Source organism: Rhamphochromis longiceps, linkage group LG23 (genome assembly GCF_057381845.1).
Source record: "Rhamphochromis longiceps isolate RC_006_pf linkage group LG23, R_longiceps_female_GT1.1, whole genome shotgun sequence".
In the NCBI taxonomy this organism is placed as follows: Eukaryota; Metazoa; Chordata; class Actinopteri; order Cichliformes; family Cichlidae; genus Rhamphochromis; species Rhamphochromis longiceps.
Window position 1 is genome coordinate 12,890,319 of NC_140578.1, and position 16,339 is coordinate 12,906,657.

Below are 16,339 nucleotides of genomic sequence, written 5' to 3' on the forward strand. Positions count from 1 at the left end.
TTGTGTTTATAAGACAGTTTTAATTTCCTGTTTTACTTTGAAAGTCTGTGTCTCTCATGTCTAATTAGGTTCAGCTGTGTCCTCCTCTGGTGTGTCATTCCCTTGTTACCTTGTGTGTTTATATAATATGGTTTCGCCTGTGTTCATTGTCGCTCCGTCTGCATTACCTGGTGTTCCCGGCGTCTCTCTGCTCTTCATCACGTGTGTCTCTGTATATTATGATTTCAGGTTTGGTTTCTAGTTTTCCCAGTTCAGTTTATGTCTAGCTCATTCCTCATTTCCTGTTTGCCACTTTGCCACTCTGTAAATAAAGCTCACTTGCAGCACAGCTTTTGCCAGTATTTGGGTCATCCTTCACAACACCAAACGACTGCTGCCGCAGCCGTGACGCTCCCTCTCCCCGGCCACCTTCTCCAACTTGTCCTGGGGAATACATAGGTGTTCCCTGGCTAGCCGAGAGATATAATCTCTCCAGCGTGTCCTGGGTCACCCAGGAGATGCCCAGGAGGCATCCTTGTCTGATGCGTTAACTACCTCAATTGGCTTCATTCGATGTGGAGGAGTAGTGGCTCTACTCTGAGCCCCTCCTGGGTGGCCAAACTCCTGACCCTATTTCTAAAGGAAAAGCCAGCCACCGTTCAGAGAAAGCTAATTTCTGCCACTTGTATCCATGATCTCATTCTTTCAGTCAGTACCCAAACCTTGTGACCATAGGTGAGGGTTGGGATGTAGCTCGACTGGTAAATTGAGAGCTTAAATTTTAGGCTCAGATCTCTTTTTATCACAACGGACTGGTACAGCATCAGCATCACTGCAGCCACAGCACCAATTAGACTGAAATTAGCCAACTTGTATTTGTGTGCACACAAATATATCATTGTGTTGCTACCATATCATTGTCACGTTTGGTGACGAGGAGCATGACTGAAGCATTATCTCAGCATAAAAACATTAAACTTGTGACAGATTTGAATCATTTTTTTGTTGTTTATGTGGCAGAGGTGGAGTTTTGGGGCTTTTTTTCCTGGGCTCTCAATGATGTGCATTAACTGATTACCAGAGCTCCAATGGCCCTGAGCAACAGTACATCTTTCTAGCAGATTGATCAGCAGCTTCAACACAATCAGCAGGTTACCTCCTGGCTCACCTGGAAATCGAGCTCGGCGGCTATTGCTCATCTGTGTGACAAACATCATATCAATCCCATGCTTTCATGATGAGAAGGGGATTTAAGATCCAGTGATTTATTAGATACAGACATGAGAGGCATGAAAGAATTTGTAGCTGATCCCCTATGTTTCTTTGCATTTGCATCGCTGTGTAGACGCCTATAGATGTGTTGAACATCTCCCTGTATAACCAGCACGAGTTGTTCAGTACAGACATGCACTCAGTGTTATTTCCAGTTTAGAGCAAGACTCGCCATCAAATGTTTCTTGAATGCAGTGAGTGATGTGTGTAGGCACCAGAGATGAGCAGTAACGCGGTAAAAGTAACACGTTACTGTAACTCAATTACTTTTTTCAAGTAACAAATAAAGTAAGGGATTAATATTGCAAAAAAGTAATTAGATTACTGTTACTTTCCCGTAAGCACGTTGCGTTACTGAACCGTGATTTTGTTTTTGAGAGTGTCTCATGACAATGATGTATGAGTGTGCGGCGTCTGTGGCAGCGACATACATGTGTGGATCAACAATAATGTGGAGTGCGGTAGAGAGTATGACCGTGCAGCGTTTAAAGCTTGAAAGTACTTACATTACTTTGAGTTTGATTCCATAAAAGGTGGCAAAAACATTAGTGTCCGCTGTACACTCTGCCAGGGAAGAAAACTTCTTTCTACAGCGAAAACAAGGGGACAGGACTTCGTGTCGCTCAATCTTTGATTTTATCTATTTTTTGCTGTGTTTTACTTGCATCTGTTTGAAAGCGTGAGTGTAAACGCGATAAATTATTTTATTTTGTATGCTGGAAAATGCAGAAAATCGGTTTAAATGTTACAGAATTTCTTCAAGTCAGAGAATGTTGCATATAATTTCATCTTTGGTTGATGCAATGTGCATAAAGTTAAAAGATTAAAACTATTTCTAAAAAGAGACTTTTTCATTAAATTCAATTTTATATGATGGATTATGCAGAAAAAATAGAATTGGGCTGAAAGGTCTATTGTTTTATTACATATTTATTACATATTATATAACTAAATAATAAATTAACTAATTACTTTTGAAAAGAAGTAATCAGTAAAGTAACTTTCTTGGAGAAGTAATTAGTAACTAATTACTATTTTCAAGTAACTTGACCAACACTGGTAGGCACTGTAATTTAATTCAAATGAATTCAAATGCCTCTAACTTGATGCCTTGGTCATGTTCAACCTAAAAAGCTCCGACATGTTTCAGTATATGAGCTTTCATCAGAGAGCTGGGCACATTTCCTGAAAACATCGTTTTTTTTGTTCCACCAACAACAAACTTCAGTAAAATATTCCTCTAGTAGTTTTCTATTAATAGGAATCTTCACACTTGGACATAGTGTAGGAATCAAAAAACATCAGAAAATATTGTGGGATATTGTGGGTCAAAATTACACTTTTTAGTTTTGTATTTTTTTTCTCAGTGTATGTTGACAGCTGAAAAATGAAACCCACACTTCAGTGCAAACACATGCAATACTTATAACGTCCAAAATTTCCCCATAGACTCCCATGCTAATGTCCAGTATGCCACAAAAGTTTTAGGCTCTATAAAAAGTTCCCCCTGCAGACATCTGAGGATTGCTGAAGCATCTGGATACAGAATTAGCTTTGTGGCCACTTTGACTGACAGGTGTGCAGACACGAAACTGGAGCAGGTCGGTGTCACTGAACTGGACCTCTTCACTGTGAGTTTGCAGTTTGTGCCCTTTGGAGCATTTAAAATGCGTTTTCTGGCTGATATTAGGCCATGCAGTGTGGGACAGACCATCCAAAATGCCTATGCTCCAGTTTGGTGAACGATTTCATTATTCAAATAAGATTTAAAGCTCTTTTCCTTATCTTTACATTAAACTATAATAGCCGAACAACAGCAGTACACAGTTATTCCAGCTGACCTTATGTTATTTATGCCCGCAGTGCAAACACTGTGTTTCAGTTCAGAGCAGCATGACTGACTGGAGCATCATGCCCTCTTCTGGCAGGCCGCTCTCTGTCCCTGATGGAGATGATCTATTAACCTTCACGCTGCTCGCACAGTCTTCACTGAGGCTTTCATCTGTTTAATTTTGTACTTTTCTGTAATAAATACAATTTGAAGGATTTCTCTTCATCATTCGCCACATTATTGTGCTCTGTAGTTTTACTTTACTATGTCTGAAAACCAAATATTGTACTTTTCAATTTTACTTCTTTTCTTCTGTTTTCGTTCTAGGTTTCTGAGTAAGATTTTAAAGGTAAAGTCTGTCATTTTTGAGATTATTTAACAGAAAAAAAAGTTTTGTACTCATAAACATAACATAAACACAACAAACTGATTAATGAGTAATTTTATCTTCCTACAAACTGATGCCTTCTCATAATTTTAGAATTAATCCATTAATAATACAAAGGACTGGGTGCCAGTTTGCAGAAGCTGCCGTGCTGCTCGCTATGTTGAATACAGTGGCCAAGTTGGACTTTGCCGTTCTCCCTGTGTCTATGTACATGGCTCCAGACTGGCCACATACAAAGTACAACAGAGAGAAGAGAACTCGTAGGCGTGAAGGCAAATTTTAATTAATGTCTGCACCTTCAGACTCAAGATATGAAGGCTCATACCTATGTTTTATCATCTGAGAAAAACACAAAAAATGTGACAAAACAGCATGATCAGCATCTTAAATAAATGCCATCCTTTTCATCCTCACCTCAAGCCTCATCTTCTGAAGGGCTAACACATAAAACTTGCATAAACATGCTTATTTATTCCTGATACAGTTGCAGATCCCCTTATTGTCAACAGATTAGACATGTGACACTCCCATCTGTGGATATCTGACAAGCTAAACCCTCTGATAAACAGTTTGATTACATTCTCACATCGTATGAGAGTTTATCCATGTCAAAGTCCAACAAAGTTAGCTCCACTTCAAACCTAGCCCTTTTTTCCACTAGTACCTACTCAGGTCGGCTCGACTCGACTTAACTTGGTTTTTAGGGTTTTCCAATAAGTGGTAGTACCAGATAGATATCTGGGTTTTCTGTCATTCTCCCTTTCAGACTCTTTTTTTGTGCAGCCCTCCTCCTCCCCACCTCAGCATCACACAAATCAGTCAGAGCTCCATCCAAGCCTCAGTATTCATCTTCACCACCAGCGGCGTCTAAACTCCAGGGGGGTCCTGTCCTCAATCCATTTTGCCGTGATGGTTCATCGGGATCTAATCACTAAATACATTAAGTTCTCCATCTCAGTAAATCATGTCAGTTCTTCCAAATGATCTCTCCTTATTAAACAAGTGGCAAGATTTTGCACACTGTAACTTTAAGTGCATTCATAATACACTGTTTCTAAAATATGCGAACATGATTAGAGTTAAAGATTTTAATGGTAAATGGACAGGTTCTTATATAGCGCTTTTATACTCTGAGCACTCAAAATGATTTACACAACTATTATTTAGACTCAAAGGCCATTTAAATAATGGAAGACAAGGAGATGCTGAATTTGTATTTATTAGATATTCATACAAATCTTTTTTTACTCTTTCTGTGCTTCTTTAATGATCTCAAATCCTGTCACATTCATCCCCTGACTGTTTGGATGTGTCCTTCAGAGTGCTGTAGTTATTATGCTGTTTCTTTTTGCTGAATGTAAATGTGCACCCTTTATGAAGTCATTTTTCCAAGTTGTTCCTGCTTCTTTTGCTCCTTTTAGTAGTCGCCACAGTGGATCATCTGCCTCCATCTCACCCTATCCCAGCATCCTCCTCTGTTACACCTACCCTCTGCATGTCCTCCTTCACTACATCCACGAATCCGCTCTGTGGTCTTTTCCTCCTGCCTGGCAGCTCCATCTTCAACTTCCTTTGTTCAATATATCCTAATCCCACGGACAAAAGGAAAACTCCAGGAGCAGTTTTAATAATAAAGAAAAGGTTTCACTGCGCTGTGTGGAAGAGGAAAATACAGAATAACACTCATGTCATGATGGTCCTTTTAAAAACACTGCACACACGTAATCTTATTTTTAAGAGAAAGTTAAGGATGATTTTATTTTCAGCTAAACCTGATTTAGTCTTTTTTTTCTTATTGTTTCCTCTGAGCCATGATTGGTTTTTTGAGGCCGCCGTCTCACATCCACCTCACTCTGCTCATTCATCATGTGGAAATTGAATTGTTCTCTGTGCCAAGATGCCACAGCGTACAATCAGCCATTAGTTTTTAGCCCAACAGCTGGATGCTCCTGTAGCAAATTGCTGCAGACTGCCCTGGAACAGGCCTGTGATTTATCACCTCAGGGGAACCTGCTGGCTAAGGGGCCAGTCAGCCTCTGGGGGTACTAATCTTTCAGAGCTGCAGCATATTGATGTTAATCTTTTCTTTTAGAATAGTTTTACTTAGACTTTTCAGTCCTGCCATCCAAGTGAAAGCTCCAGTTTGCAGGATTTTTTGTTGGGACTTTATTGACTACAAGTGGATGAATATTAAAAGCCAGAGCTTGCATGAAATCACTTTTTTCTGGGATAGTATTTACATGAATTTATGACTATTTGGTTTTTAAAAATATGTAATAATAAAGTACCAGTAAAGAAATCACTGTTATCATCCTGAAACCCTCACTAATAATAAATACCTAACCGTCAGAAAAGCGAGTGGGATTATTTATAACCATTTTTTTTAACCAACCTCTTTTCTGTTATTGTCCTACATCAGAAATCTTCATGAGTTCATCAGAGTCTGACTGAAATATTAGTCGGCCACTGTGTGCACTCTGTGATAGGCCAAAACAGAAATGAGCCCCAAAATTTGCAAAAGAGTTTGAAGTTTTGTATTTCTGGTTCTCTCATCTCAAAGGTCAGTGGATCTCATTCATGGATTTTTGGTCAGACTTGTGAAATAAAGTCTGTTGTTAACACAAACTTGCTAATATTTCTTTATCAAATCAAATGTCAGTTACTTCCTGTTTTGGTCAAAATGGCTGCAGCTTGTGGATTTACAGTGCAGGAGAAGCTGTACATGTTGTCATATTTACAAAGTCCTAAATTTAGATTTTGGATTTTCCTTTAAATATAGACAGATCTACTCAAGTCCTGCATTTGTGCAAATTAATGTAATTTTAAGGACATTGTCTGAAGAGCTTGTAAAAGACATGATGACACAGGTACAGAGCCATTCATACCCACAATCAGACTTAACAATTGCTTTTTCCTCAGCGCTGTGACTGCTATGGACCAGGCCAGAATACACACATACAATAGCTTTGTAATACTTGAAATATCCTTGCAGTACAACGCACTGTTCTGTACACATTATCCACTATTCATTTTCACAGCAGATGCTGTTGCACATGGCACTTTACTCATCCTGCTGAACTGTTGCATAATATTATTGTATCATCATTGCAGTCTGTGTGATTACTGGTGTTATTTTGCTTTTTTATATATTATTACATGTATTAATATTTAAAAAATCCTACCAATGGCTGCACAAAGATGGATTGTAAAACGGCAGAGAGACACTAATCATGGCAGCACAGGAACAAGCTCTCAGCCCAAGATACATATAGGCTGGGGTCTACCACTCCAGGCAAGACCCCTGGTGCAGGCTGCATATAATAGCAGGATGCAAGATGTTAGCAGGCAGGGCTTACATTGAACGCCATAACCAAGTGACTGGCATCATATACAGGAACACTAGTGCCAAGTATGGCATGGAAGTCCTGAGGTCAAAATGGGATAGGGTTTTTAGGTTAGCCCTCTTGGGTGGTTAATGACCACACTGAGCTGAGATCCTGTGAGACTTCTGGATGACTTCCGGATATAGATGGACAAACTGGTGATGGCTAACAGTAGTTGTGGACAAGCAAAGGCAGATGACTGTAGTAATAGATGTAGTTATACTGAATGATAACAACATTGGGAAGAAGGAACATGAGAAGCTGGAGAAGTACCAAGGGCTGAGAGAAGAACTCGAGAAGAAGTGGAGGGTGAAGGTAACAGTGGTCCCCGTGGTAATCACAGCACTCGGGACAGCGACCCCCAAACTGGGTGAGCAGAACCGTCAGAGATCTCTGTCCAGAAGAGCGCAGTCCCAGGAACAGCAAAGATACTGTCACAGTACTGTGTCTGACACAGTGTTTTATGTTTATGGGTTTATTTATGTTCTTGGATTATTGTAATTCATGTTTTTTGCTTGTGTTTATTCTTAGTTCCTAGGATTTAGGTTTCTGTCATTTTTGCCTTCCCTGTGTTCCTCATCTAGTCACTCTTCTCTCCATGTTCCCCCTGTTTCCCCAGTGAGTAGCGTCTCTATGTCTCTGTGTCAAGTCAGCGTCTTTGTGAATGTTTCTGTTTTAGTTTGATAGTCCTTGTCCTGTGTGCCGTGTATCTAGCATTGGTTCCCGTTGTCACATTATGCCCAATTAGTCCCAGCTGTGTTTCCCTCCTGTTTCCAATTCCCTCGTTACTCCTTTTGTATTTAAGTCCTGTGTGTTCCTTTGCCCTTCGTTGTGTCGTACCACCCTGTGCATTGTAAGTGTCTCTAGTTTCCTTGTTCTGTGCTCCTTGTGTTCTAGTTTCATGTTCCGGTTTTGTTTTTTGGTGAGTTTATTTTATGAAGAACTTGTCCAGCAATAAAGCTGGCACTTTAAGTTTACATTCTGTGTATGAGTCGTGCGTTTGGTTCCTTCATCCTGCTTGCCACACTCATGACAGATACTGCCCAGGACTCTCGAGCTCCCAGGGCTCTGGTAGAGGACCCGAGCAAGGATAAACAAAAACTGTCCAAACATCCATAATATACCTTTGGCAATGACAATAAAGATATATTCAATTTTATTCTCTACAGGTATTTTTCAAACAGGGATTTCATTTTGAAAAATAACTCCATCAATATGAAAAGGCAGAAAATCATCTCAAGCACTGGAAAGAGCATGCTAATGAAACAGGTGGCACTGTATCTGTAACCATGAAGAAATGTTGGCCAATCAGAAGCCCACAAACATCAACGTAGTTTGACATCAAAAAAAGGTGCTGTTGTGCACACCTTTCACATTGTGACACAAAATCATTCACTCTCCACCATTGCACTATAATTATGTTGTTTTGCCTGTTCTCTTTTGCTGGCTTGCCCACACCCCACAGTTTTTAGCCTTCATCCATCCATTCAAACTAATATCCAGTTCAGGGTCGTAGAAAGCCCGTGGATAAGTCACGAGGCTGTTTATTGTCCATAAAAGACCAACTTTGGCTTTATGTTTTACTCCACCTGCATCTGCAGTGTGTCTTGTCCCAGCAGCGGGGTCGCCCATAGTTTGGGAACCACTGCTAGAGTATACAACGATTGCGCGCAAACTGATGTTCGTTTATATTTTTGTGTCAACTATATTTTATACATTTATTCTCTTTGGATGATTAACGGCGTGGTGATGTTGTATTTGCTGTATTATACAAACACCGTGTTAAAGAGAAATTCTATAATAAGGATTATTTAAACACGCATTTAAAAAAAAAAACATCCCACTCTCACGATAGATTCTCTCCACGTGGAGTTCTTCTTTTAAGCGCCACAGTTTTTTTTAAACAAAGTCAAAAACACCGAGTTTGGATGTGTTGCTGCTTCCTGTGGGCCGGTGCAAACCCAATATTACCGCGTGGCACTTACAGACAAAAAACACCCAGGTTGGCTCGAGGAGGGACCTCCCTCCGGGTCAGATTTCCAGAGGAGTGCGACCCCCTGAACCCTTCACGCACGTCCTGTTTGCGCTCAGCCTGCGCACACGGGCTGATCTGCACACCCCGCAGCTGCGCACATCCAGCGGCTTAAGCCCATCCGCATGGCTCACAGATCCGAGCCGTCCCCCCTTTCCCCTTCCCCCCCACCTCAGCATCCTTTTCCAGCAGCAGGAGAAAAAAAGCGGAGACGCTCAACAAGCAAAAGTTTTCCTCTGACTCTGGAAAAGAGGAGTCGACATGGAGGAAATGGAACTGCTAGTGTGACCCCACGGAGAGACTCCCGACCCCCGTGGAAGAATGATAACTTAGCCACCACTTTGGGAGGCGGCTTTTTTTTTTCCTGTGCGCGTGTGTCAAGTAAACTGTGGGAAAGTTTGAAGCTGGGGGGAGCTGGCTATGGCGCGGCACAGCGAGGAGGACGCCGGGATGGCCAAAGCTCCGCCAGCCGCACGGCAAAGAAAGAAGAAACCCAAAGAGAACAAAACCAGGACTGTCCATGCAAACATCCTGCACGACTGCGCCAAAGGGGACGAAAACCCCAACCGACACTATGCAAACAACAAGATTAAGACGACCAAATACACAGTGCTGTCATTCCTGCCAAAGAACCTCTTCGAACAGTTTCACAGGTTCGCCAATGTTTACTTCGTCTTCATCGCTCTGCTCAACTTTGTTCCGGTTGTCAACGCGTTCCAGCCCGAGCTCGCTCTGGCTCCCGTGGTCTTCATCCTGTCCGTGACCGCCATCAAAGACCTGTGGGAAGACTACAGGAGACACAGGTCCGATAAAGAGATCAACCACATGGACTGTCTGGTCTACAGCAGGTAAGCTGGGCCTCGGCTCGATCCTGCAGCCAGCGGTGTCCAGCTGCTGCGCAGAACTTTGGGGGAATGTGTTTTTATAGCGTCTCTCTGCTAAGCCCCACTCACACACACACATTCATTCATGGCGTCCACAGCTCCCTAACTTTGTACTTTCTGCTGTTTAAGAGGAGAAAATGCACATCATTGAACAAGAGCCTGCTGTAAATGTGCTACATTTAACCACACAGGCTCGTGCCAGGCTGCTGCCATTCAAAGGAAACCCAAATATGTAAATATACACAGAACAGAGTGTGAAGCACCAGCTCACAGGAACACAGTGACACAGTATACAGTAGTTTATTATCTTAATGTTCACACATGGTCCAATATTATAGGGATTTTTAACATTTTGCAGTAACATATACTGTGATTTATCACCCTTTTCAACTGTGTCAGTAACTGTTTTATCCTATAAGATAAAGTTTTCTCACTTCAGTTGTTTGTTTGTTTGTTTGTTTGTTTGTTTGTTTGTTTGTTTGTTTTACAAACTGGTCAAGAGTACCAACACTGTCAGCACAACCAGTTGGCAATTCCACACAGTCCGTTTCTGATAATACAACAATTAACTGTGATAACTGTTGAAAATCACATATTTGTTGCTGTTCACAGACAGAAACTCACATTTAACTATTACAGCTATTGATTCGCACTGTTGTGTTACAGCAGCAGGATAAAGGATAAAACTAGTGCAGTCTACAATAAACAACAAAGTAAAAATAAAAGTGCCGCAGGCTCCCAGTAAGCTCTTATACTGCGAGAAGGTGCAGAAGTGTAAATGTGCAACAGTGATTTAAAAATCAAAACAAAGAAAAGTACAAATAAATTTGGTTAAAAAAGAGAAAAAGATTAGAGCAAATTGTATTAATACAGAATATTACAATACTAGAGTATTCAGATACAGTCAGCTGGCAGCCAGTGGAGTCGAGTCCCCTCGTGTTGTGCTCGTTGACAAAGACTCAGTCAGACTGATGGCAACGTGCTGTCTGTATTGATAAGTTAGACACTTTACCCATCAGGCAAACCTTTGATACAAAGTATCACATGAAATCCCCCCCCCCCCCCCCCCCCCACACACACACACACACACACACGCCCCTCTAGTATCCAGCCAGTAGGTAGGCACTGATTTACAGGTTTAAACAAAGCATTAAGAGATGCAGTGTTTCCTTTGCTGTTGTTTCATATAGCAGGCACAGCGCATGATAATGGATTTCAATATGATAATTTAGGATTGTAAACAAGGCAGAATTTAGCACTGCTGCTAATTTACACCTGAGCAGGTCACACACAGGTGTTCCAGAAACACTTCAAAGCACACAGAAACAAAGACGTGGCTATGCAGACCTTTTTTCCTCTTTTAGAAATGGTAAGCTTTTTCAGTATGTATTCTACTTTCTGACGGCACAGTTTATCAAACTGTCCAAAGCATTCCAGGTATGTGACGCTCGACTGCCCAAAAGCTCTCTGCTCCACATGTACGCGCTTTAATTTTGTTTAATGAAGTCACGGAGAGAGGACGAGCAGCCAGACTGTGAACAATTTCAATTACAAATAAAATATCTGCAGATTTAATCGTGTGGAGATTCAGTTTAAGTAGTTAAGCATAAAGAGGAGTTTCTTAACCTGTTAGTCATCTTGACCATAACTGCTGATGATGTGACCAAACCGTCAACAGGTTACAGTAGGTACACAAAAAGCTTTGTGCCCCCCCTCACTAAAAAAAGCAAATTAAGTGCACACAGACGTCCCTTCATGCAAGTCCAGAATATTGTGGTCACCTCGGTTTCAGAGGAGTATGAAACTGTGATAGCTCAGCCTCTTGCCTCTGTGTTGTTTCTGCTTATTATGAGCCAACCTGATGACCTGTTTCTGACCATTTTCCTGACTCCGTGTGTGTGTGTGTGTGTGTGTGTGTGTGTGTGTGTGTACGCAGACTGTATTTTGCTAATGAAAAGCAGCACTGTGGTCCATGCACAGAGCATAATTCACCGTCATCAAAAGGCTCAGTGTTTAGTGACTCCACAGTTTTAGCTGAGTGCTGAACCTAAGTTGTTGTGTCAGGGCTGGACATGAGTGAACTTTTTTTCTGCGGTGGCAACATTGTGAAAAATGTTTCCTTTCTCAGCTAGAGCCTGACTGGTATGTCACTCGGCTGATACTGGGTTATCTCTGAGATTAGTATCCGCATATACGAGGTTATACGAGATGTTTTGCATAGATCGGATTTTTTTCTTCTTCTTTGTTCATTTAAAGTGTTGTCAACAGCTCCATTGTTCACAACTACAGATCAGTCAGCGTGGAGGTGTATTCTGTGTAATGGCCACCAGGTGGCGAGTCTCCAGTTACAAAAAGACTTCCTGCGATACATATATCTATGGCTCTCTTTCACCTCTGAAACTTACCTGATGAGTTTATGGGGTCATGAATATTTTTATTTTTCATTATTAGAGTCAGAAAGGAGGATTATCCACACGGTATCTCAGTAAGATCTTCCCCTCATCACCTCCAGTTCCCAAACATATGGCGACTGGGAAAACACTCAGCTCGAGGCTTGTTAACGAGATTTAACGTCACAGCGGTCGTGTCCATCTTTTATTTCCAGCCTATGTTTACAACGTACATGTAGTACACGGTGTGGAATCGTCACACTCAGAGTAGAAATGTAAAGAGTGCTGACCTGCATATCTCTAAAAACTTTTTACCTTTGGCACTATAGACTGTATGTCACAGATGGACCAAACAAACAGACTTGACCTGAGTGTTTGCGTGGTCATACACTAACAAATTGTGACTGACAAGGCCTTAGCCAATGAGCATTCACTAAAAAATCAGCTATGAGCATAATTTATAAAATAACCTTCATCTTTTTGTGGCAGCTGAGCCCATAAACTCATCAGCAAAGTGCCTTATGAGGTCACAGAGAAGGCTCACATCCAGCATAGGCTACGTCCATCTTTTACTGAGTCTGTGGTTATGCGTAAAACCACCCATTACACACATAAAAACAGTTGGTAGTTGAGACAAAGAATCTGATATATCTTCCTAAACACAGATATATGCCTTTTTATGTTATTTTTGTCCAAAATGCACTTGAAGTTTGGGTAAATTAAACCCCATTTAAAATAAATACTGGTTAAAATTGATGTCACAGTCCCAGGGATTTTATTTTGATAGGCATCGAAAGTACTACAGATGAACTGCAAGAAGTCATGTACAATAATTTTATTTATATAGTGCCAAATCACAAACACAGTCACATCCAAGTGTTTTGTATTGCAAGGTAAAGACCCCACAGTAATATGAGAACACCCCAAAAATTAGATGACCCTATAAGCAAGCTCTTGGTGACAGTGGGAAGGAAAAACTCCCTTTTAACAGGACGAAACTTCTGGCAAAACCAGACACAGGGAAGGGCAGCCATCTCCTGTGACCAGCTGGGGTGATTATAATAACAGATGATTAAATTCAGAGTAAAGAAGAAACACTTGGTGCATCATGGGAAGCCCCCAGCAGTGCAGGCCTATGGCAGCGTGACTAAGAAAGGATTCAGGGTCACCTGATCCAGCCTTAAATGTATGTTATATCGAGGAAAAAACCAACAACATAATTTACATGTTCTTGTTCACTTTTGTTTTTGGTCCCGAACCCTTCAGGTGTGTGATCTGTACAAGCAAAACTGGAGCTTAATGAATGGAAACAAAAAGAAACGGAAGTCTTTGGCTCACATGATGATCAGTCATGAAGCTTTTTTTGTTTTGTTTTGTTTTTTTTATGGGCTGTGGTGGCGTAAAGTTTGGGACTGGCTGTGTTATACAATCCCTGAAGATCGGTGCAAATAAATGTAGTTCTGTGGAATGTAAATAGTTTGCACCTAATCTGCTGCACAGGGTGCCAACAGCTGGAAACCATCTGCACTCCGAGTCTCTCAACCAGTTCGACCTCAGCTCTTTAAGGCTGGCATATTCTGCCATAACTGAGTAATGAATAAGCGATCGCTGAAGTGTGGAGATTAATTGAACATTTTAAGCAGCGCCGCAGGACACACCTGTGACTGTCGGCGTACTTTTTATCAGGCGGTGCGCTTCGCGGAAAGCTTTGGGTATGTGTGAATCTGTTAACAGTGTGGATTACAGGAACTGGTTCCCCACAGTAACAAATACAGTCATTCTTTGTTTTTGGCACGGGTGGGGGAACGGCTTCACAACCAGCAAATCCTTTTAGTTCTTATCATTTGTTCCACTCTCCAGGTCAAAGATGGATTCCTCTATAGGAGCACACACGAGTCAGAGTAATTCTGGATTAGAATCAGCTTCAGGTTGATTAGTTGCAGCTTGTCATAGTCTATTTTTTCCCTTTATTAACGGACTGATGCCAATGTCACTGCTTCTAATATCCAAAGTATGCACTCGAGTATTCGTTTCTAGAGTGTGAGACATCTCTTATTTCCTCCTCCTTCATCTTCCTGCTTCTTTTCACTCAATAATAAATTTATTTTCATGTGGTTTTGCAAATATTTATCGTCCTCGTTGTGTTTTTGTTCACTCCAAGATTTATTTGTCAGACGAGGAATGCAGACTAGAGCTAAAAGTAATTTTTTTCTGCTGGCACTGAATGTATTTGACTGTCAAAGTTCACGGAAAGGAATGTTTTCATATTAATGTAGGGAGGGTCGTAATGAATTAGTAACTCCTAGGCTCTGCACTATGGAGTTCAACGTATCCACAATATATTTTCTTTACCTGGTTTCGCTTATCCTAAAATCATCAATCAGGCTCAGAGGTCATAAGAAGGTGGTTATCAGCTCGATAAATCAAACCACGATTTATCACTATAGCTACAAGCATGTTTCGCACGAAAGAGGCGCATCTTGTGACCAATCAGAGACACGGACAGGACCACTTTCATTACGACACAGGAAGCTGTCCCTATGACAACAAATGTTATGTTCAGCTAAATTAGTGCACTTTATGTAAGTGTTTTTCAGACATTTTCAGTCTTACCCTTTCTGCCCGGCAGGGTTAGTCAGCTGACTTGCAAATTTTATATAAGGTCAACAAACACAAGGCCTAAGTTTCCTGTTTTTGAAATATGTTTCTATTTTAAGGCTTCTAACCAGAAAATTTTGTTCGGATCGCTTGGAGCCAGAAGGAAAAAAGCAAGGAAGGAAGCCGATCCTCGCAACCTGTGTTTTATCAGTAATGTTTATCAAAGACAGATTAATCAAACTCATTATATTTCATGGGTTATATACAACCCGGTTTGATGCCAAACAAGTAAAACCACTGCATAAAAATTCTTAAATATTTAAAAAAAAAGACTTTTTCATTTCTTTAAATGGAAAGAAGTACTCTCTGAAGATGTTCATCTGAGCCGGGGGTCTCAAACCTGCCTCTTCCATCTTCAGTGGCTCCTCGTGACTTGAAACTATGTGACAGATATAGATATAGGCAGATCTTACTATGAGGCCTCTTCAAGGGGTAAACGTAAAGCTGCATCCCGTCATGCTGCTCTGTTGTTCAGGCTCCGGGACTGTTTATATGTCGGTAATAAGCTTTACTGACGTGAAAAGTTTCAGAGTAATTCATTATTTATAATAGTGGCATCATGTACTTCCTTTGACTGACATATTGAGGAAGAAGTGAAGCTGAATGTGCTTGACCGCGAGGAATGTCGCAGTCGCTTTCACCAGTTTTAGCATCAACAAACAGGCCGTCCTGTTTCTGCGTGGAACGTGTTTGCTGTCCAGATTTATGGAGGACGGGCTGAAGTTTCCATTTTTAGATTGTTGAACTGTGGAAAACAATAGCTCTGCATCTTTCACGGTTCGCCCTCTTATTGTTCCGCCAGAGCAGAGAGACGCTATGTGGAGAAGTACTGGAAGGAGGTGCGGGTGGGAGACTTCATCAGGCTGCGATGCAACGAGATCCTCCCCGCTGACGTGCTGCTGCTGAGCTCCAGCGACCCCGACCGCCTGTGCCACATCGAGACCGCCACCCTGGATGGAGAGACCAACCTGAAGCAGAGGCAGGTGGTCCGCAGCTTCTACGACCTGGTGAGATGGATGCTTCTCACTTCCTCTCTGCTGTGTTTTCTCTTTTTTTGTCAGAAGAAAAAACTTTTAACAGGTTGAAACTTTGAGTTCTCTCCAACTTTTAGTTGTCAGGAGTCTCTTTATGGCAGGCGGGGGAGTTAACGTTGTAAAAAGTCCCCTCGAAATAAGATATAATTAAAATCCATGGCTGTTTGTTTTTTATTTTAATTCTAATTAATATTTGAGAAAGTCTTTCTCTTTGCAAATTGAACTTCATGTCTTGTTCTCTATAAAATCTTAATGAGGCCTGGACTTTGTCACTGGTCATACTAGATTTTATCTAGAGCTACATTTCTTGCACTCATGTACAAATCTGCACTCGTGTATTTGAAAGCTGTCACACACGAGCGCCCTGCCCACCAGCAATAGTTGTGAAATGAAGCAGTATAGACATATTCAGCAATATCAGCCATTTTTAACGTAGTATTTCACATGTGTAACAGTCAAAGCCATCAAGCCTATTTTGGCTCACAGGT

The 16,339-nt window shown here is 41.3% G+C and overlaps 1 protein-coding gene across 1 annotated transcript in view; it reads left to right on the forward strand.

The window, feature by feature from the left end:
* Positions 1-9,061: 9,061 nt before the first annotated feature.
* Positions 9,062-16,339, forward strand: part of atp10a (ATPase phospholipid transporting 10A) — a 44,661-nt gene continuing 37,383 nt past the window's right edge. The window contains exons 1-2 of the mRNA XM_085397173.1: positions 9,062-9,733; positions 15,620-15,824. Of these exons, the coding sequence (XP_085253299.1) occupies positions 9,306-9,733; positions 15,620-15,824 (633 nt within the window). The 5' untranslated portion in view covers positions 9,062-9,305. The remainder of the gene's footprint in view (positions 9,734-15,619; positions 15,825-16,339) is intronic.